Source organism: Phocoena sinus, chromosome 1, assembly GCF_008692025.1.
Source record: "Phocoena sinus isolate mPhoSin1 chromosome 1, mPhoSin1.pri, whole genome shotgun sequence".
NCBI lineage: Eukaryota > Metazoa > Chordata > Mammalia > Artiodactyla > Phocoenidae > Phocoena > Phocoena sinus.
In genome coordinates this window covers 28,462,953-28,486,453 of record NC_045763.1, presented here as the reverse complement: position 1 = coordinate 28,486,453, position 23,501 = coordinate 28,462,953, and the positions used below count along the sequence as shown (strand labels likewise).

General features: G+C 36.9%; 1 protein-coding gene across 6 annotated transcripts in view; it reads right to left on the bottom strand.

Moving 5' to 3' along the window:
* The window catches only part of ZMYM4 (zinc finger MYM-type containing 4), a 176,207-nt gene that overhangs the window by 80,139 nt on the left and 72,567 nt on the right, over window positions 1–23,501 (bottom strand). For 5 of the 6 annotated variants that reach the window (XR_004351910.1, XM_032646658.1, XM_032646674.1 and 2 more), the window contains one exon: window positions 21,799–21,844. The exons of the other annotated variant lie outside the window; for it this stretch is intronic. Coding sequence is in view for 2 of the 5 variants with exons in the window: in XM_032646658.1 (XP_032502549.1) it covers window positions 21,799–21,844 (46 nt within the window). In the remaining 3 variants the exon portion in view is untranslated. Of the gene's footprint in view, window positions 1–21,798; window positions 21,845–23,501 lie in introns of those variants that run through there. 6 annotated transcript variants of the gene reach the window in all.

Genomic DNA, 23,501 nt, shown 5'->3' with positions numbered 1-23,501 from the left:
TTGTAGTGCGCATGTTTCTCATTGAGGTGGTTTCTCTTGTTGCAGAGCACGGGCTCCAGGAGTGTGGTCTTCAGCAGATGAGGCTCGTGGGCTCTAGAGTGCACGCTCAGTAGTTGTAGCGCACAGGCCTAGTTGCTCCACGGCATGTGGGATCTTCCTGGACCAGGGCTCAAACCCGTGGCCTCTGAATTGACAGGCAGATTCTTAACCACTGTGCCACAAGGCAAGCCCTAAATTTCCCTTTATTTTTATTTATTTTAACATGTTTATTGGAGTATAACTGCTTGACAATGGTGTGTTACTTTCTGCTTTGGAAGAAAGTGAATCAGCTATACATATACATATATCCCCATATCTCCTGCCTCTTGCGTCTCCCTCCCTCCCACCCATGCCACCCCTCTAGGTGGTCATGGAGCACCGAGCTAATCTCCCTGTGCTATGCAGCTGCTTCCCACTAGCTATCTATTTTACATCTGGTAGTGTATATATGTCCATGCCACTCTCTCACTTCGTCCCAGCTTGTCCCTCCCCCTCCCCATGTCATTTTTTTTTTTACATTCCATATGTATGTATTAGCATACAGTATTTGTTTTTCTCTTTCCAACTTACTTCACTCTACATGACAGACTCTAGGTCCATCCACCTCACTACAAATAACTCAATTTCATTTCTTTTTATGGCTGAGTAATATTCCATTGCATATATATGCCACAACTTCTTTATCCAATCATCTGTTGATGGACACTTAGGTTGCTTCCATGTCCTGACTATTGTAAATAGAGCTGCAATGAACATTGTGGTACTTGACTCTTTTTGAATTATGGTTTTCTCAGGGTATATGCCCAGTAGTGGGATTGCTGGGTCAGATGGTAGTTCTATTTTTAGTTTTTTAAGGAACCTCCATACTGTTTTCCTTAGTGGCTGTATCAATTTACACTCCCACCAACAGTGCAAGAGGTATCCCTTTTCTCCACACCCTCTCCAGCATTTATTGTTTGTAGAGTTTTTGTTGATGGCCATTCTGACCGGTGTGAGGTGATCCCTCATTGTAGTTTTGATTTGCATTCTCTAATCATTAGTGATGTTGAGCATCCTTTCATGTGTTTGTTGGCAATTTGTATATCTTCTTTGGAGAAATGTCTCTTTAGGTCTTCTGCCCATTTTTGGATTGGGTTGGTTTTTTGTTATTGAGGTTCATAAGCTGCTTGTAAATTCTGGAGATTAATGTCCTTTAGTCAGTTGCTTCATTTGCAAATATTTTCTCCCATTCTGAGGGTTGTCTTTTTGTCTTGTTTATTGTTTCCTTTGCTGTGGAAAAGCTTTTAAGTTTCATTAGGTCCCATTTGTTTATTTTGGTTTTTATTTCCATTTCTCTAGAAGGTGGGTCAAAAAGGATCTTGCTGTGATTTATGTTATAGAGTGTTCTGCCTACGTTTTCCTCTAAGCGTTTTATAGTGTCTGGCCTTACATTCAGGTCTTTAATCCATGTTAAGTTTATTTTTGTGTATGATGTTAGGGAGTGTTGTAATTTCATTCTTTTACATGTAGCTGTCCAGTTTCCCCAGCAACACTAATGGAAGAAGCTGTCTTTCCTCCATTGTATATTCTTTGCCTCCTTTATCAAAAATAAGGTGACCACATGTGCGTGGGTTTATCTCTGGGCTTTCTATCCTGTTCCATTGATGTATATTTCTGTTTTTTTGCCAGTACCAAACTGTCTTGATTACTGTAGCTTTGTAGTATAGCCTGAAGTCAGGGAGCCTGATTCCTCCACCTCTGTATTTCATTCTCAAGATTGCTTTGGCTATTCGGAGTCCTTTGTGGAAATGGAAGGACCATATGGAAATAAAAATTATGAAATTTTTTTCTAGTTCTGTGAAAAATACCATTGGTAGTTTGATAGGGATTACACTGAATCTGTAGTTTGCTCTGGTTAGTGTCATCATTTTCACAATGTTGATTCTTCCAATACAAGAACATGATATGTCTCTCCTTCTGTTTGTGTCATCTTTGATTTCTTTCATCAGTGTCTTATAGTTTTCTGCATACAGGTCTTTTGTCTCCTTGGGTAGGTTTATTCCTAGGTATTTTATTCTTTTTGTTGCAATGGTAAATGGGAGTGTTATCTTAATTTTTCTTTCAGCTTTTTCATCATTAGTGTGTAGGAATGCCATAGATTTCTGTGCATTAATTTTGTATCCTGCTACTTTACCAAATTCATTGATTAGCTCTAGTAGTTTTCTGGTAGCATCTTTAGGATTCTCTATGTATAGTATCATGTCACCTGCAAACAGTGACAACTTTACTTCTTCTTTTCCGATTTGGATTCCTTTTATTTCTTTTTCTTCTCTGATTGCTGTGGCTAAAACTTCCAAAACTATATCTAATAACAGTGGTGACAGTGAGCAACCTTGTCTTTTTCCTGATCTTAGCGGAAATGGTTTCTGTTTTTCACCATTGAGAATGATGCTGGCTGTGGGTTTGTCACATATGGCCTTTATTATGTTGAGGTAAGTTCCCTCTATGCCTACGTTCTGCAGAGTTTTTATCATAAATAGGTGATGAATTTTTTCCAAAGATTTTTCTTCATCTATTGATATTATCATATGGTTTTTCTCCTTCAGTTTGTTAATATGCTGTATCATATTGATTGATTTGTGTATACTGAAGAATCCTTGCATTCCTGGGATAAACGCCACTTTATCATGGTGTATGATCCTTTTAATTTGCTGTTGGATTCTGTTTGCTAGTGTTTTGTTGAGGATTTTTGCATCTACGTTCATCAGTGATATTGGAATGTAGTTTTCTTTCTTTGTGACATCTTTGTCTCGTTTTGGTATCAGAGTGATGGTGGCCTCGTAGAATGAGTTTGAGAGTGTTCCTCCCTCTGCTATATTTTGGAAGAGTTTGAGAAGGATAGGTGTTAACTATTCTCTAAATGTCTGATAGAATTTGCCTGTGAAGCCATCTCATCCTGGGCTTCTGTTTGTTGGAAGATTTTTAATCAGTCTCAATTTCAGTGCCTGTGATTGGTCTGTTTATATTTTCTATTTCTTCCTGGTTCAGTCTTGGAAGGTTGTGCTTTTCTAAGAATTTGTCCATTTCTTCCAGGTTGTCCATTTTACTGGCATATAGTTGCCTGTAGTAATCTCTCATGATCCTTTGGATTTCTGTAGTGTCAGCTGTTACTTTTCCTTTTTCGTTTCTAATTTTATTGATTTGAGTCTTCTCCCTTTTTTTCTTGATGAGTCTGGCTAATGGTTTATCAATTTTGTTTATCATCTCAAAGAACAAGCTTTTAGTTTTATTGATCTTTCCTATTGTTTCCTTCATTTCTTTTTCATTTATTTCTGATCTGATCTTTATAATTTCTTTCCTTCCACTAACTTTGGGGTTTTTTTGTTTTTCTTTCTCTAATTCCTTCAGGTGTAAGGTTAGGTTGTTTATTTGAGATGTTTCTTATTTCTTGAGGTAGTATTGTATTGCTATAAATTTCCCTCTTAGAACTGCTTTTGCTGCATCCCATAGGTTTTGGGTCATTGTGTTTTCACTGTCATTTGTTCCTAGGTATTTTTTGATTTCCTCTTTGATTTCTTCAGTGATCTCTTGGTTAATAAGTAGTATATTCTTTAGCCTCCATTTGTTTCTATTTTTTACAGATTTTTTCCTGTAATTGATATCTAGTCTTATAGTGTTGTATTTGGAAAAGATATTTGATATGATTTCAGTTTTCTTAAATTTACCAAGGCTTCATTTGTGACCCAAGATATGATCTATCCTGGAGAATGTTCCATGAGCACTTGAGAAGAAAGTGTATTCTGTTGTTTTGGGATGGAATGTCCTGTAAATATCAATTAAGTCAATCTTGTTTAATGTATCATTTAAAGCCTGTGTTTCCTTATTTATTTTCAGCTTGTATGATCTATCCACTGGTGAAAGTGGGGTGTTAACGTCCCCTACTATGATTGTGTTACTGTCGACTTCCCCCTTCAAAGCTGTTAACATTTGCCTTATGTTCTGAGGTGCTCCTATGTTGGCTGCATAAATATTTACAATTGTTATTTTTTCTTCTTGGATTGATCCCTTTATCATTATGTAGTGTCCTTCTTTGTCTCTTGTAATAATCTTTAAAGTCTATTTTGTATGATATGAGAATTGCTACTCCAGCTTTCTTCTGATTTCCATTTGCATGGAATATCTTTTCCCATCCCCTAACTTTCACTCTGTATGTGCCCCTAGGCCTGAAGTGGGCCTCTTGTAGACAGCATATATATAGGTCTTTGTTTTGTATCCATTCAGCCAGTCATTGTCTTTTGGTTGGAGCATTTAATCCATTTACATTTAAGGTAATTATCGATATGTATGTTCCTACTACCATTTTCTTAATTGTTTTGGGTTTGTTATTGTAAGTCTTTTCCTTCTCTTGTGTTTCCTGCCTAGAGAAGTTCCTTTATCATTTGTTGTAAAGCTGGTTTGGTGGTGCTAAATTCTCTCAGCTTTTGCTTGTCTGTAAAGGTTTTAATTTCTCCATCGAATCTGAATGAGATCCTTGCTGGGTAGAGAAATCTTGGTTCTAGGTTTTCCCTTTCATCACTTTAAATATGTCCTGCCACTCCCTTCTGGCCAGCGCTTCTGCTGAAAGATCAGCTGTTACCCTTATGGGGATTCCCTTGTATGTTATTTGTTGTTTTTCCCTTGCTGCTTTTAATATTTTTTCTTTGTATTTAATTTTGGATAGTTTGATTAATGTGTGTCTTGGCATGTTTCTCCTTGGATTTATCCTGTATGGGACTCTGTGCGCTCCCTGAACTTGATTGACTATTTCCTTTCTCGTATTAGGGAAGTTTTCAACTATAATCTCTTCAAATATTTTCTCAGTCCCTTTCTTTTTCTCTTCTTCTGGGACCCCTATAATTCGAATGTTGGTGCATTTAATGTTGTCCCAGAGGTCTCTGAGACTGTCTTCAATTCTTTTCATTCTTTTTCCTTTTTTCTGCTCTGCAGTAGTTATCTCCACTATTTTATCTTCCAGGTCACTTATCCATTGTTCTGTCTCAGTTATTCTGCTATTGATTCCTTCTAGAGAATTTTTAATTTCATTTATTGTGTTGTTCATCATTGTTTGTTTGCTCTTTAGTTCTTCTAGGTCCTTGTTAAACGTTTCTTGTATTTTCTCAATTCTATTTCCAAGATTTTGGATCATCTTTACTATCATTACTCTGAATTCTTTTTCAGGTAGACTGCCTATTTCCTCTTCATTTGTTTGGTCTGGTGGGTTTTTACCTTGCTCCTTCATCTGCTGTGTGTATCTCTGTCTTCTTATTTTGCTTAACTTACTGTGTTTGGGGTCCCCCTTTCACAGGCTGCAGGTCTGTAGTTCCCATTGTTTTTGGTGTCTGCCCCCAGTGGCTAAGGTTGGTTCAGTGGGTTGTGTAGGCTTCCTGGTGGAGGGGACTAGTGCCTGTGTTGTGGTGGATGGCTGAATCTTGTCTTTCTGGTGGGCAGGGCCACGTCCGGCAGTGTGTTTTGGGGTGTCTGTGACCTTATTATGATTTTAGGCAGCCTCTCTGCTAATGGGTGGGGTTGTGTTCCTGTCTTGCTAGTTGTTTGGCATAGGGTTTCTAGCACTCTAGTTTGCTGGTCACTGAGTGGAGCTGGGTCTTAGCACTGAGATGGAGATCTCTGGGAGAGCTTTCGCCGTTTGATATTACATGGAGCCAGGAGGTTTCTGGTAGACCAATGTCCTGAACTCAGCTCTCCCACCTCATACGCACGGGCCTGACACCTGGCCGGAGCACCAAGACCCTGTGAGCCACATAGCTGCTAGTGTTGGAGGGTCTCCTGCAGAGGCGGGGGGTAGCTGTGGCCCACTGCGGGGACAAGGACACTGGCAGCAGAAGTTCTGGGAAGTACTCCTTGGCATGAGCCCTCCCGGAATCTGCCATTAGTCCCACCAAAGATTCTCTAGGCCCTAAATTTCTTAAATACTTGTAAAATCTATAGACTGAAAACTACAAAGGTTATTTAGTAATTTAATAATTTAGAAATTATTTACAGATTTAAAGAACTAAATAAATTCAGAATTATGTCATGCTCATGGATATATTTAAGATGCCAATTCTCCTCCAAATTAATCTACAGATTTAATGCAATTCCAATAGAACTCCCAATGGCTTATCTGTATATTGATACACTTACATGTTGATTCTATGTATAAATGCAAAGGACTTGAATAGACAAAGCAATTTTTTTTAAGAACAGAGTTGGATGACTTATAGTAACTTGTTTTTAAGTCTGTAATTATTTCAAAGTTAAAGTTAAAATAAAAATGATTTCAGCTGTAAAAAGGAACGAAATGGGATCATTTGTAGACACATGGATGGACCTGGAGACTGTCATACAGAGTGAAGTAAGTCAGAAAGATAACGGTATTGTATATTGTATATTAACGCATATATGTGGAATCTAGAGCAATGGTACAGATGAACCTGTTTGCAAGGCAGAAATAGAGACACAGACGGAGAGAACAAACGTATGGACACGAAGTGGGGAAAGGAGGGTGGAATGAATTGCAAGACTGGGATTGACATACATATACTAATATGTATAAAATAGATAAATAATGAGAACCTGCTGTATAGCATAGGGAACTCCACTTCACTGTACAGCAGAAACTAATACAACATTGTAAAACAAATATACCCCAATTTTTTTAAATTTAAAAATAAATAAATAAAAATGATTTCAAGATACAGTATATTTTTATCTGTAAATTATACTTCAGCAAATTTAGTTTTTTAAAATTTCATTTACAATAGCACAAGAAGTTTTAAATATACAGGCATAACAAAATATGTATAAGACCTGTACTTGAAAACTACAAAACATTGCTTAAAGGAAAGAAGAGCTAAATAAATTGAAAGACACATCATATATATGAATTGGAAAACACTAGTATTTAGATAGACATTCTCCCCAAACTCATTTATAGATCCAACACAATACCAATCAGAAACCCAGGAAGATTTTTTATAGAAAATGACAAGGTGCTTCTAAGAAATTCCATGAAAATGCAAAAGATCTGGAACAGCAAAAACAACTTTGAAAAAAAATTACTTAGAATATCTCATTTAATATAAAACTAAAGTAATTAAGACAGTGAGGTACTGACTTAAGGAAAGGAACACACTGAGTCTCGAAATAAATTCAAATATACAGATGAACTGATTTTCAACAAAAATACCAAGATAAATCAATCAGAAAGAACAATCTTTTCAATAAATGTTGCTGATACAACTAGATATCCATATGCAAAAATTATTTATTTTGACTCTTAAATAACACTATACACAAAAACTAACTTGAAATGGATAATAAACCTAGTCATAAAAGCTAAGGCTAGGGACTTCCCTGGTGGTCCAGTGGTAAAGAATCCGCTTTCCAATGCAGGGGATGCGGATTTGATCCTTGGTGAGGGAACTAAGATCCCACACGCCACAGGGCAACTAAGCCCATGTGCCGCAACTACTTAGCTCCTGCACCTCAATGAGAGAGCCCACGTACTGCAAACTACAGAGCCCATGCACCCTGGAGCCTGAGCACAACTAGAGAGAGAAAACCTGCGCACCAAAACAAAGAGCCCCCGCTGCAACAAAAGATCTCGCACGCCTCAATGAAGACCCCGCGTGCTGCAACTAAGACCTGACACAGCCAAAAAAGAAAGAAAGAAAGAAAGAAAATAAACTTAAAAATAACAAAAAAGAAATAAAATAAAAACTAAAAGGTAAGGTTAAAACTATTAAGTTTCTAGGAATAAACACATGAACATATTCTTGATCTTGCAATAGGTCTTCTAGTCAGAATACAATGAATACAGCCCACAAAAATATAATAATTAAAAAATGGAACTTCATCAAAATTAAAACTTGTGCTTTTCAAAGGACATCACTGAGATAATGAAAAGGTCAGCCACAGAATACAAAGATGGATGGATGAATGAATGGGTGGGTGGATGGATAGATATGGAAAGAGTTACACAGATACAGATGGATGGAGATAGAGATATCTACATCTATTTCTAATGATCTATAAAACAGAAGATTTGTATCCAGAATATGTAAAAAACCCTTACAACTTAATAATAGAAAAGAAAAACCTACAAATTTTTAAAAGGGGCAAAGATCTGAACAGACACTTTACAAAAGAACATTTTAAGAATGGCCAATATGGGCTTCCCTGGTGGCGCAGTCATTAAGAATCTGCCTGCTAATGGAGGGGACACAGGTTCAAGCCCCAGCCCGGGAAGATCCCACCTGCCGCGTAGCAACTAAGCCTGTGTACCACAACTACTGAGCCTGAGCTCTAGAGCCCACAAGCCACAACTACTGAAGCCTGCCTGCCTAGAGCCCATGTTCTGCAACAAGAGAAGTCACGACAATGAGAAGACCGCGCACTGCAACAAACAGTAGTCCCTGCTCACCACAACTAGAGAAAGCCCGCACACAGCAACGAAGGCCCAACACAGCCCAAAATAAATAAATTTATATTAAAAAAAAAAGAATGGCCAATACACACACTGAAAAGATATTCAAAATCATTAGTCAGCAGGGAAATGCAAATTAAAACCACAATGAGTTGCCACTATTGTTCCCATTTAAGAAAAAACCTATAATTCAAAAGACAAAGACCACTTAAATGAAATGAACAAATTACTTGAAGAACACAATTTACCAAATCTGACACAAGATTAAATATAAATAATCCTGTTATCTGTTTGAAAATTTGAATTCATAATTTACAAACTCACACCAAGAAATCTCCAAGCCAAGATGGTTTTATTGGTGAATCCTATAAAACATTTCATAAAGCTGTAACTCCAATCATACACAAAGTCTGTTAGAAAAATCCTTAATGAAATATTAGCAAATTGATCCCAGTAATTTTTAAATACTAATATTCTTCACCCATTCCTCAATGTAAAATGGGAATAATAATTTTTTAAAACGTAATAAAGCCTTAGCAAATGTGACAGTAACCTACAATAATTATCCCTAAATGATAAAATATGAGAACTACTTAACTGGACTCAAAAATTAGTCAAAAGTGACAACTACCTTGACTATCACTTACAATAAAATCCTACGAGGTTTGGCAAAAACATTAAATACGTAATTTGAGTAGTCACTGGGATAAAGAAATAAAATATTTTCAGTTGATACAGTTTTATGACTGGAAAACTAGACTCAAATTTTAAAAGACTATTAGATTTAGTAAGGAAATTAAGTAAAATAATAGACTGTTCTTGTAATAAGAACGTAGAAATGAAAAAAAACTCCATTTGCAGAGTTCAAATGATACGAGAAAAGCACAATACATATTACTTGTAAGTAACTATAAAATTTAAGTAAATGGCATAAACCAAAATCTGTATGATATAGTCTGCTCCTGAATAGAAAAATATAGTAAACTACTGATTCTCCCTAAAAAGTAACATATAAAGGTATGCATTTTCAATTAGAATTCCAACAGACTATTTTTGGATCTTCAATACAATCACATTAAAATTCAGTGGATGAACAGTCTAAAGAAAAGCTTTAAAATAACAGAAATTAAAACTAAGACATTGGCTTGACATAGCAGATAAATGTCTATACCTCAAAGCCAAAAAATATTTCTTATAATAATATATAATAATAAAATCAATGACCATAGTATGTAATTTAATATTTACTGTGAACATTAACATGTAAATATATAAATATAGACTTTAACAGAAATATAGAAAAAGATTCCCTTATATATAGAACCTAAATATACCTCATAGTGCCAATTCAGTTCACCGATAAAAATATTAACTATTAAGAGGAAAAGATAAATTTTTAACATGTCAGCACAATCAGCTACTCATCTGAAGAAAGTGGACCCCAATATTACCCTAAATCCAAAAATAAATATCAAACTAAGACTTAAATGCTAAAATATAATATAAAATCTTCCAAGATAATCCATTATAGATTATAAAATTTTATTGAAAAGCATTAAAGATTTAAATAAATGAAAAGACACACGAAGTTCATAGATAGAACGACTCACTATCATAAACATGCCAATTCTCTCTCAGTTGATCTATAGACTCAAAGACAATCCCATCAACATATTGCGCTTATTTGATTTTGTTTTGTTAGTGACTTGGCAAGATATTTCTAAAATGAACAGTAGGAAGAACAGGTGAAACATTCCTGAAGAAAAATTTTCAAGAATGTCAACCATCAGGTTATCAAGACTTATTATAAAGTAAATTAATTAAAAGAACATGGCACAGAAATAAACAAAACATCCATTGGAGAATGTGGAGAAAAAGCCCATAGGTATACACTACAGAGTAGCTTTTCAGGTAACTATGTAAAGGAAATAGTATTTCATAAATGGTGGTGAGACAATTTGTTAGTATTATGGAAAGAAATAAAATTAGTTCCCTAAGCCAAACCATAAAACAGTTGATTCTATGATAAAGTAAAACCAATGAACATTTTAGGAAATAATATGTAAGATCTTTCTGACCTCAACCTAGAAAAGGTTTACCAAAATAAAATTTAAAAAAAAAAAAAGAAAATCAAACCATAAAGGAAAAGACTGATACATTTATTATCATTCAAATAAATTAAAATTAATTTCTGCTTATGCAAAGTATTATAAAGATAAATCATGAGTTAGGAAAATTTATTTTCAATATCTATAACTGACAAGTTTATTCTTCAGGATATTTAGAGAACAATAATGCAGTTAAGAAAAGACCTCATTGTAGTTTTGATTTGCATTTCTCTAATGATTAATCAAAACTACAATGAGATATCTCACACCAGTCAGAATGGCCATCATCAAAAAATCTAGAAACAATAAATGCTGTAGAGGGTGTGGAGAAAAGGGAACACTCTTGCACTGCTGGTGCGAATGTCAATTGGTACAGCCACTAAGGAGAATAGTATGGAGGTTCCTTTAAAAACTACAAATAGAATTACATATGACCCAGCAATCCCACTACTGGGCATATACCCTGAGAAAACCAAAATTCAAAAAAGTCATGTACCAAAATGTTCATTGCAGCTCTATTTACAATAGCCCGGAGATGGAAACAACCTAAGTGTCCATCATCAGATGAATGGATAAAGAAGATGTGGCACATATATACAATGGAATATTATTCAGCCATAAAAAGAAACGAAATTGAGTTATCTGTAGTGAGGTGGATGGACCTAGAGTCCGTCATACAGAGTGAAGTAAGTCAGAAAGAGAAAGACTAATACCGTATGCTAACACATATATATGGAATTTAAGAAAAAAAAATGTCATTAAGAACCTAGGGGTAAGACAGGAATAAAGACACAGACCTACTAGAGAATGGACTTGAGGATATGGGGAGGGGGAAGGATAAGCTGTGACAAAGCGAGAGAGGCATGGACATATATACACTACCAAACGTAAGGTAGATAGCTAGTGGGAAGCAGCCGCGTAGCACAGGGAGATCAGCTCGGTGCTTTGTGACCGCCTGAAGGGGTGGGATAGGGAGGGTGGGAGGGAGGGAGATGCAAGAGGGAAGAGATATGGGAACATATGTATAACTGATTCACTTTGTTATAAAGCAGAAACTAACACACCATTGTAAAGCAATTATACTCCAATAAAGATGTAAAAAAAAAGAAAAGACCAACAACCCAATAGCAAGTGGTCAACAGATTTTGCAAGTGGGCAACAGATTTTGCAAAAGAGGAATCAGAAATGGCCAAAACACATGAAAAAATGTTCAACTAAATTACTAATCAGGAAAATGTAAATTTTAAAAAATGAATTCCATGTTATACCTGCTATAATTACAAAGTTTAAAAGTCTGATAATATCAAGTGTTGGCCAGATGCATAGTGATCAAAACTCTAAACAATGGTATAATTATAAATGGATGAAACTACTGAAAAAAATGAGTTTTGCATTTCTGGTAAGTTGAGAATATACACATCCAATGCCTGAGTAATCACTTTCCATATACACCCTAGAGCAGGGGTATGTAAATTGTGTCTGCATGCTAAATCCAGAAGCCACCTGTGTTGTATTTGTATAACCCATGAGCTAAGAATGGTTTTCACCTTTTTAAGTGGTTAAAAAAAAAAATTAAAAGATATTTCTTGACACCTGAAAATTACACTAAATTCAATATTCAGTGCCAATAAAGTTCAATTGGAAACAAACACACTAATCCCTTCTTATACTGTCTATGACTGCTTTCATGCTAAAAAGTCAGAGCTGAATGCTGCAACAGAGAAAGCATACCTATAAAGCCTAAAATATTTACTATCTGGTCTTTTAGAGAAAAAGTTTGACAATTCCTGTCCTAAAGAAATATATTCTAAACTTGTTTTTGACAGACTCACCACAAGAAACAGATTTCACATTGAACTCCATACATGGTACTTTCTTGTATGAATCAGAAAACATGCAAGGATGTTCATAGAGGAAAGATTTGTAATGGAAAAACTAGAAACATCAAGAAGTATTGGATTGGCCAAAAGGTTTGTCATTTTCTGTAGGATGGCTCTAGTAGGATTTAACTATCTTTAAACTTCATTCAAAACAATTTTGTTAGGTTGTATTGTGACAGCTGTCTTATCAGCGAGTACTTAAAAAAAAACATCAAAATTGGTAAACTTTTGTGTAGCCATTTTAATATTGAATATGGAAGCAAGAAAGCAACATTTTCGGCATATTATGCTTTATTATTTCAAGAAAGGTAAAAATACAACTGAAACACACAAAAAAGGTTTGTGCAGTATATGGAGAAGGTGCTGTGACTGACTGAACATGTCAAAAGTGGTTTGCAAAGTTTCGTGCTGAAGATTTGTTGCTGGGCAATGCTCCACAGTCAAGTAGACCAGTTGAAGTTGACAGTGATCAAATCGAGACATTAAGTGAGAACAGTCAATGCTGTACCACATGGGAGATAGCCAACATACTCAAAATATACAAATCAAGTGTTGAAAATCATTTACACCAGCTTGGTTATGTTAATCGCTTTGATGTTTGGGTTCCAAGTATATTAAGCAAAAAAAACCTTCTTGACTGTATTTCCGCATGCGATTCTCTACTTAAACGTAAGGAAAACATTCGTTTTTAAAACAAATTGTGACAGGTGATGAAAAATGGATACTGTACAATAAGGTGGAATGGAAGAGACTGTGGGGCAAGCGAAATGAACCGCCACCAACCACACCAAATGCCGGTCTTCATCCAAAGAAGGTGATGTTGTGTATATGGTGGGACTGGAAGGGAGTCCTCTATTATGAGCTCCTTCTGGAAAACCAAACCATTAATTCCAACAAGTACTGTTCCCAATTAGACCAACTGAAAGCAGCATTCGGCTAAAAGCATCCAGAATTAGTCAAAAGAAAATGCATAATCTTCCATCAGGATACTTATAAGACTGCATGTTTCTTTGATGACCAGGCAAAAACTGTTAAAGCTTGGCCGGGAAGTTCTGATTCATCTGCCGTATTCAGCAGACACTGCACCTTCAAATTTCCATTTATTTCAGTCTTTTAAAAATTCTCTTAATGGAAAAAATTTCAATCCCCTGGAAGACTGTTAAAAGGCACCTGAAACAGTTCTTTGCTCAAAAAGATAAAAAGTCTTGGGAAGATAGAATTATGCAGTTGCCTGAAAAATGGTAGAAGTGGAACAAAAGGGTGAATACGTTGCTCAATAAAGTTCTTGGTGAAAATGAAAAATGTGCCTTTTATTTTTACTTAAAAACCAAAGGAACGGGCTTCCCTGGTGGCGCAGTGGTTGAGAGTCCGCCTGCTAATGCAGGGGACACGGGTTCGTGCCCCGGTCCAGGAAGATCCCACATGCCGCAGATTGGCTGGGCCCGTGAGCCATGGCCATTGAGCCTGCGCATCTGGAGCCTGTGCTCCGCAATGGGAGAGGCCATAACAGTGAGAGGCCCGCATACTGGAAAAAAAAAAACCAAGGAACTTTTTGGCCAACCCAATATATATACACTAAAATAGATTTTGAAATTTTGATATATTTTAAACATAAGGCCTAAAAGTATAAAACTCCTAAAAGAAAACATAGGGGAAAACCTTCATGACACTGGATTAGGCAATGATTTCTTGGATATGACACCAAAAACACAGGCAACAAAAGCAAAAATAAACAAATGGGACTACCTACATCAAATTTTTAAAACTTCTGGATGTCAAAAGAAACCACCAACAGAGTGGAAAGGTAACACATGGAATGGAAGCAAGTATTTGCAAATCATACATCTGACGGGGGTAATATCCAGAATATATAAAGAACTCTTACAAATCAACAATAAGAAAAAAAAACAAATAACCCAACTCAAAACTGACGAAAGGACTTGGAAAAAGACATTTCTCCAAGAAGACAAATGGCCAACAAGCATATCAAAAGATGCTCAACATTACTAATCATTAGAGAAATGCTAATCAAAACTACAATGAGATATCACCTCACACCCATTAGGATGGTTACGATCAAAAACACAGAAAGTGACAAGTGTTGACAAAGATGTGGAGAAACTGGAATCCCTGTGTTAGTGCGAATGTAAAACGGTGCCACCGCTCCTGAAAACAGTATGGCAAGTCCTCAAAAAAAATGAAAACAGAATTACCATATGAACAAGCAATCCCATTTCTGGGTATATATCCAAGACAAATGAAAGCAGAATCATGAAGAGATATCTGCTCGCCATGTTCAGTGCAGCATCATTCACAAAAACCAAGAGCCAGAAGCAATCCAAATGCCCACCAACAGGTGAATGGATAAACAAAATGTGGTACTACCCATACAGCGGAATATTATTCAGCCTTAAAAAGGAAGGAGGGCTTCCCTGGTGGCGCAGTGGTTGAGAGTCCGCCTGCCGATGCAGGGGACACAGGTTCGTGCCCCGGTCCGGGAAGATCCCACATGCCGCAGAGCAGCTGGGCCCGTAAGCCATAGCCGCTGAGCCTGCGTGTCCGGAGCCTGTGCTCCGCAGCAGGAGAGGCTACAACAGTGAGAGGCCCGCGTACCGCAATAAAGAAAAAAAAGGGAAGGACATCCCAATACATGTTACAACATGTATAAACCTTAAGAGGGGAGGGAAATTTTGTTCAATGGATACAGAAATTTCAGTTTTGCAAGATAAAATAGTTCTACAGATTTGTTGCATAAAAACGTGAATGTACTTAATATTATGGAACTATACACTTAAAAATGATTAAGGTGGTAAATTTTTTCATTATGTGGGTTTTTTTACCACAATTTAAAATGAATAAATGAAAATTATGGGCTTCCCTGGTGGCACAGTGGTTGAGAATCTGCCTGCTAATGCAGGGGACATGGGTTCGAGCCCTGGTCTGGGAGGATCCCACATGCCGCGGAGCAACTAGGTCCGTGAGCCACAACTACTGAGCCTGTGCGTCTGGAGCCTGTGCTCCGCAACAAGAGAGGCTGCGATAGTGAGAGGCCCACGCACCGCAATGAAGAGTGGCCCCCGCTTGCCACAACTAGAGAAAGCCCTCATACAGAAACGAAGACCCAACACAGCAAAAATAAATAAATAAATTAATAAACTCCTACCCCCAACATCTTCTTTAAAAAAAAAAATTATAATGTTTATATAATGAATTACTATACATCAGTGATGAATGAATGAGAGCTAAATGATCAGTACAGACAAATCTCAAGAATATACAATAAGGGACTTCCCTGGTGGCGCAGTGGTTAAGAATCCGCCTGCCAATGCAGAGGACATGGGTTCGAGCCCTGGTCCGGGAAGATCCCACATGGCTCAGAGCAGCTAAGCCCGTGCGCCACAACTACTGAGCCCGTGTGCCACAACTACTGAAGCCTAGATGCCTAGAGCCCATGCTGTGCAACAAGAGAAGCCACTGTAATGAGAAGCCCATGCACCATAACGAAGAGCAGCCCCCACGCACCACAACTACAGAAAAACCACGCACAGCAATGAAGACCCAATGCAGCCAAAAATAAAATTATTTAATTTTAAGAGAAAGAATATACAATGATAAAACAAAGTGGTAACATATACAGTATGATTAAAAAATACAGAATTCATAAATAAACAAAACTAAACAATATATTGATCAACAATGAAAATGTGGTTAAAAACTATAAGAAAAGCAAGGAAAAATGGCAATAAATACATACTTATCAATAATTACTATAAATGTCACTGGACTAAAAGCTCTGATCAAAAGCATAGAGTGACTGATTGGATAATAAAACAAGAACGTAAAATATGCTGCCTACAAGAGAGCCACTTTAGGGCAAAAGACATGAATGGATTGAAAGTGAGGGGATGGAAAAAGATATTTCACACAAATGGAAATGACAAGAAAGTGGGGACAGCAACACTCGTATCAGATAAAACAGACTTTAAAACAAAGGGTATAAAAAAAGGCAAAGAAGGACACTATATAATGATAAAAGGATCAATACAAAAAGAGGATATTACACTCATCAAGATAAATGCACCTAATATAGGAGCACCCAAACACATAAAATACGAACAGACATAAGAGGAGAAACTGACGGGAACACAATAATAGATTTTACAACCCCACTCACATCAACGGACAGATTTTCCAGACAGAAAACTAATAAGGCAACACAGACTCTAAATGACACAATAGAACAGTTAGACTGAATTGATATCTATAGGACACTATAGCCAAAACAACCAGAACACACATTCTTTTCCAGAGCGCGTGAAACACTCTCAAGGATAGACCACAGTCTGTGGCCCAAAACAAGCCTCAACAAATTTAAAAGGACAGAAATTATTTCAAGCATCTTCTCTGACCACAAAGGCATGAAACTAGAAATCAACCACAGAGAGAAAAACAAGAAAAAAAACGATTACAGGGCTTCCCTGGTGGCACAGTGGTTGAGAGTCCACCTGCCGATGCAGGGGACATGGGTTCGTGCCCCAGTCTGGGAAGATCCCACGTGCTGCGGAGCAGCTGGGCCCGTGTGCCACGGCCGCTGAGTCTACGCTCCACAACGGGAGAGGCCACAATGGTGAGAGTCCCGCATACCACAAAAAAAAAAAAAAAAAAAAAAAAAAAAAAAACGATTACATGGAGACTAAACAACATGCTACTAAAACACTAATGGGTCAACAATGAAATCAAAGAGGAAATTAAAAAATACCTCGAGATAAATGACAGTGAAAACAAAACCATATAAAATGTATGGGATGCAACAAAAGCAGATCTAAGAGGGAAGTTCACAGAGATACGGGCCTTCCTCAAAAAAGAAGAAAAATCTCAAATAAGCAACCTAACCTACCACCTACAATAATTAGAAAAAGAAGAACAAACAAAACTTAATGTCAGAAGAAGGAAGGAAATAATAAAAATCAGAGAGGAAATAGAGATTTTTTAAAAAATCAATAAAACCAAGAGCTGATTTTCTGAAAGGATAAACAAAATTGACAAATCACTGGCCAGGATCACTAGGAAGAAAAGAGAGAAAAGCCAAAAAAACAAAATAAGAAATGAAAGAGGAGACATAACAACCAATACAGCAGAAACTCAAAAAGTCCTAAGGAATTACTATGAACAGTTATATGCCAATAAAATATACAACCTAGAATAGACAAGTTCCTAGAAACATACAGCCTGCCAAAACTGAATCAAGAAGAAACAGATAATTTGAACAGACCAATCACTAGAAGTAAAACAGAATTTGTAATAAAAAACAAACAAACAAACAAAACCCTCCCTGCAAACAAAATCCAGGACCATAAGGCTTCACTGGGTAATTCTACCAAACATACATAGAAGAACTCATACCTATACTTCTACAACTCTTCCAAAGGATTGAAGAGGAGGGTCATGATTGAAGAGGAGGGTCAATGACTCCCGCATTCATTCTATGAAGCCACCTACACCCTAATACCAAAACCAGACAAAGAAAATACAAGAGAAAATTACAGGCCAATATCGTTCATGAAAACAGGTGCAAAAATCCTCAACAAAATATTAGCAAACAGAATCCAACAACACATAAGAAGGATTATACAACATGATCCACTTGGATTTATTCCAGGTTCACAGGGATAGTTCAACATATGCAAAGCAATCAATGTGATACATCACATCAACAAAAGACAAAAACCAACAGATGCAGAGCATTTGATAAAATTCAACATCCATTCATGATAAAAACTCTCACCAAAATGGGTATAGAGGGAACATATCTCAACATAATAAAAGCCATTTACGACAAACCCACAGTCAATACAGCACTCAGTGGTGAAAACCTGAAAGCCTTCCTGCTAAATTCTGGAACAACACAAGGATGCCCAATCTCACCGCTTCTGTTCAAACATAATATTGGAAGTCCTAGCCACAGAAATCAGACAAGAAAAAGAAAATGTATCGAAATTGGAAGGCAAGAGGTAAAATTGTCATTGTACACAGATGACACAATACTCTATATAGAAAACCCTAAAGACTCCACACAAAAACTATTAGAACTAATGAATGCATTCAGCAAGGTAAAAGGATACAAGCTTAATGTAAAGATATCTGTTGCACTTCTTTACGCTAACAATGAAATCTCAAAAAGAAAGTTTAAAAAAAAAAATCCCATTTAAAATCACATCAGGTGACATGATACTATACAAAGAGAATCTTAAAAATGCTACCAAGACTACTAGAGCTAATCGATGAATTTCATAAAGTAGCAGGATACAAAATTAATGCACAGAAATCTCTTACACCGATTATTCCTTTATTTCTACCAAATAACAATTATAATTCAAAACCTGTGATTCCAGTGAACTAGGGGGCAATTCAGAAATTAACACAACATTGTAAATCAACTATACTTCAATAAAAAAATTTTTAATCTCTCTATTCTATTTTTTTATATATTTATTTATTTATTTGGCTTCACCAGGTCTTAGTTGCAGCATGCGAAATCTTCGTGGCCACGTGCAGGATCTTTTTTAGTTGCGGCATGTGGGATCTTGAGCTGTGCATGTGAACTCTTAGTTTCGGCATGCGGGATCTAGTTCCCTGACCAGGGATGGAACCCGGACCCCTGCATTGGGAGCACAAAGTCTTAATCACTGGACCACCAGGGAAGTCCCTCTCTATTCTATCTGAACTTCTTTCAAACTTCACATAAACTGGCAATGGTTAAGGGAACATGAATTAGGGTAATGCACCGTATATCAGTCACTTCCACTATCACCATGTTATCTTGAATAATCCACAGCACAAATCCTCCAAATGATGAACTAGAAGTCGGACAGCCCTACTCTCTCTTTTGATTTGCATAAAATATTGAAGGCTTTTTTCTTTTAAATCCCTTTCACTGAAAACACTACATATTTGGAAAATCAATTCAGCTTTTTCATGTTTAAACCAAATTTCCCAAAGTCCTCACTGATGGAGTTACATTCTATCAGTTTATGCGTCCCAACAATTAGCAGACACTATAGTCTGCTGAAAGTTTCAGAAGGATTGTGCCCTAGAAGGGCTGAACTTGATCTATAAGACCAAATATGTGAAGCCACACGTCCTGGTGGTCTTGGGCAATGAACATATGGTAAGTCTGGTATTACACAAAACATTTTGATGCACTTGCCTGAGAAACAGTGAATTTCCTTTTTTCTGGACATCAACATCAAGACAAAATGGTAGGCCTCAAATGACCATCTTTGGAATCAAGCACTTCCTGAATACCATCTATGTAGCAGTCTGCCCTTATCTCTCCTGAATAGGTGTCTGTGTTCCTGAGTTCCCTTCACAGAGGGAGGCCAGTCTCCTCTTCCAAGCTAGTCACTTCCCTGCCTTCAACAGCCCCTTAATTATAAACTACCAGAAAGGGGGAGATAATGGTAATCTTTACCACACCATTTGCACTTAACATTTGGTATAAAATCTCCTGCTTGTAAACCTCCAGCCTAAAAATGTTTGCAGGGATGAAGCAAAAAAAGCACCAGGCACCAGAAACATAAACCCCAAATGTTGTGTGTACAGACCCATTGTATAGCAGCTTGGTTACTGCCTTAAGATTTCTCCTACCACTTTAAGATTGTTGTTACTGCAACATCTTTAACAAATAAAGCATCAGATTAAAACCATCATTAGAAAGCTATTTGATTAATTTCTATTACTAGAATACAGGCTTGAGCAAAGGCATATCCAGAAGCAGGAAATCAAAAATTATTTGCTAAAAGTGAGACATAATGGCTGAGGGATACCTTCTAACAGCCCCATGTTTTACTTTTTGATCCTGTTACCCCTGACCACAGATGACTGGTTCAAAGATAAACATCAGATGCAAGCTGGCCCAATCATAATCTTCTTCCTAGGAACTTAAAATCTAAAATGGATAAAAATAAAGACTAAAAGTCATTGGGGCATAACTGTTTTCTGGCAGTACTAGAGAGAGCAGGCCCACAATCACATTTTGCTGAGTTCCCTGGGGGAAATTTGCTCTTAACCTCCTCCCTAAATTCTGTGAAATCCCCCAATATACTTCTAAAGTGTTTTTCTGGATAAGTGAGCAAGAGTCTATTTTTCTTGCTTACATGCAACATAAAGGATATTCAATAACTAAACCCAATGAGGATCAGGAGAGCTAGTTACTTCTCAACATGTAGTCTGAAAACTGTTATCACTCAAAAAATATAAACAAACTAATTCCAAAGAGAAAGAAAGTACTCACAGATCCTTCTGGTGAAAGTAAACAAAAAACAAAAGAAATGAACATTCTCCTTGACTCAGGAATTCTAGATGATAAAATTTATCCTTCATAAACAACTGCATGAACATCCTTTGATGATTCATCAATTCTATTGTTAGATTCACTAAACTTATTGAGGTAATCATTTCACGATGTATGTAAGTCAAAACAGTATGTCAATTATATGTCAATAAAACTGGAAGAAAAAGTCTATCCTTAGAATTTATCCTACAAAAACACTTCAGCAAGTAGACAAAGATGTGTATAGAAATGCATACTTAATATTGTTTATAATAGTAAAAAGTTGAAAATAATATACACACATGTAAAAGAGGAATCTGATTAACTTATAGTACAGCCATACAATAAAATACTGAGTACCCACTAGAAAGGATGCAATAGGTCCATATCCACTGGCACAGAATATATCTAGGCAGTTGTATGAAAAAAGCAAGAACAACATTCATAGGATACATAAATCCCCACCCATCACATAGAGATATACATTTACATTCATAGAAAAAAGTCTGGAAAGATATATATTACATGTTTAAAACTGATTCTCCTTGGAGAATGGTAAAGGTTTTTATTTTCTGCTTTATTCATTTTTGTATTATAAAATAGAATGTATTACTTTTATAATCTAAGAAACAAAGTTTCTTTTAAGAAAACCATATAACAATGGAAAAAATATAAGAGAAAATTAAGAGACCCTGTAAACAAAGTAGAAACCTTTACTGAGTGATAAGTTCAATATGATACACATACACACAAAGCACGGCTATATTTCAACATTAATAACTATGAGAATAAAATATTTAAAGAAAAGAGTAAGATTCTTACAATTCAGATTAACTTTATTAAAATACTTAACAAAGTGTGATAAGATCTAAACTTAAATCAAATTGGACCATCACATTAATTAGCCCTAACTAATCACTGTTATAGATTAATGTTTTCTCTAGACACATTTATTATCTAAAGACATGATTGGTTTCTTTCTAGAACGGTACTTACAGTTCTCTACAATTTCATCAAAAACTGCACCAGTTTTCTGCTCAAACTGAAAAAGCAAAAAAAGAAAAAGTAACATTATTATCATATCCTTCATTCATACCCTTTAGTGTCCCTCCTTATTCTCCTTAGAGCTGTAATCTTCAACCCAAAGTATATGAATTCACAACAACATAAACAAAAACACCACCAAACAGAGTAAAGTAAAATTCAGAATGAATAAAACAGGTTCTCAGGCCAAAGCCTGCAACCCAAAAATGAAGACATAAATACATGCCCTCACTATAAAAAAGCTACTTATTTTATTTTTTTAAGTTTTTTTTAAAAAACTGAAGTATAGGGCTTCCCTGGTGGCGCAGTGGTTGAGAGTCCACCTGCCGATGCAGGGGACACGGGTTCGTGCCCTGGTCCGGGAAGATCCCACATGCCACGGAGCGGTTGGGCCCGTGAGCCATGGCCGCTGAGCCTGCGTGTTCAGAGCCTGTGCTCTGCAACGGGAGAGACCACGACAGTGAGAGGCCCGCGTACCGCAAAAAAAAAAAAACTGAAGTATAGTTGGTTTACAAGGTTTCAGGTGTACAAAAAAGTGATTCAAAAAAGCTACTTATTTTTCAAAAATCACTTTCCTATCACAAAATACAGAAGATCATATACCTTTGTAATAATAATAATAAAAAACACAGCCAACACTTACTGAGAACTTACTAACAACACTTATTATTAAGAACTATGTAAAACTTCTAATCAAAACTGAACAGAACAGGGCTTCCCTGGTGGCGCATTGGTTAAGAATCTGCCCGCCAATGCAGGGGACACGGGTTCAAGCCCTGGTCCGTGAAGATGCCACATGCTGCGGAGCAACTAAGCCCGTGTGCCACAACTACTGAGCCTGTGCACTAGAGCCTGCAAGCCACAACTACTGAGCCCATGCGCCACAACTACTGAGCCTACACTCTAGAGCCCGTGCTCTGCAACAAGAGAAGCCACTGCAATGAGAAGCCCACGCACCCAATGAAGAGTAGCCCCTGCTTGAGGCAACTAAAGAAAGCCCGTGTGCAGCAATGAAGACCCAACGCAACCAAAAGTAATTAATTAAAAAAATAATAACTAAACAGAACAACCAGCATCAATAGGTTTTGCTCTTAGGCTAAAGCCAGAAGTCTGCTGCTCTTTAATATTTATTTATTTTTTGGCTGCGTCAGGTCTTAGTTGCAGCACGCGGGATCTTTCGTTGTGGCACTCGGGCTCTTCATTGCGGTGCACGGGCTTAGTTGCCCTGTGGAATGTGGGATCTTAGTTTCCTGACCAGGGATCAAACCAGCGTCCCCTGCATTGCAAGATAGATTCTTAACCACTGGACCACCAGGGAAGTCCCTCTGCTTCTCTTTAAATGAAAGTAAGCCATATTACAGGAATGGTTCCTTTTTGAGTATGTTAGGGCCCAAGACAGAAGCAGAGCCAAGACTGACATAATTTCAGGCCTTTAAAACAGACATGGGGGGGAAAAAGTAAAGCAGCGGCAACTCCACCCAGAAGTTAATAAAGACACTACTAGTATGTTTCACTCCTAGTCTTCAAAGGTCTCCTCACTTTGGCAAGTTTGAGCATTCCAATCTCCTGCTTCTCTACCTACTACTCATCAATGAGGCAAAAACAGAAACAAGTCAGCTTTGTGATAAACCTTGCCTACTAAGCTAGAGTGAAAT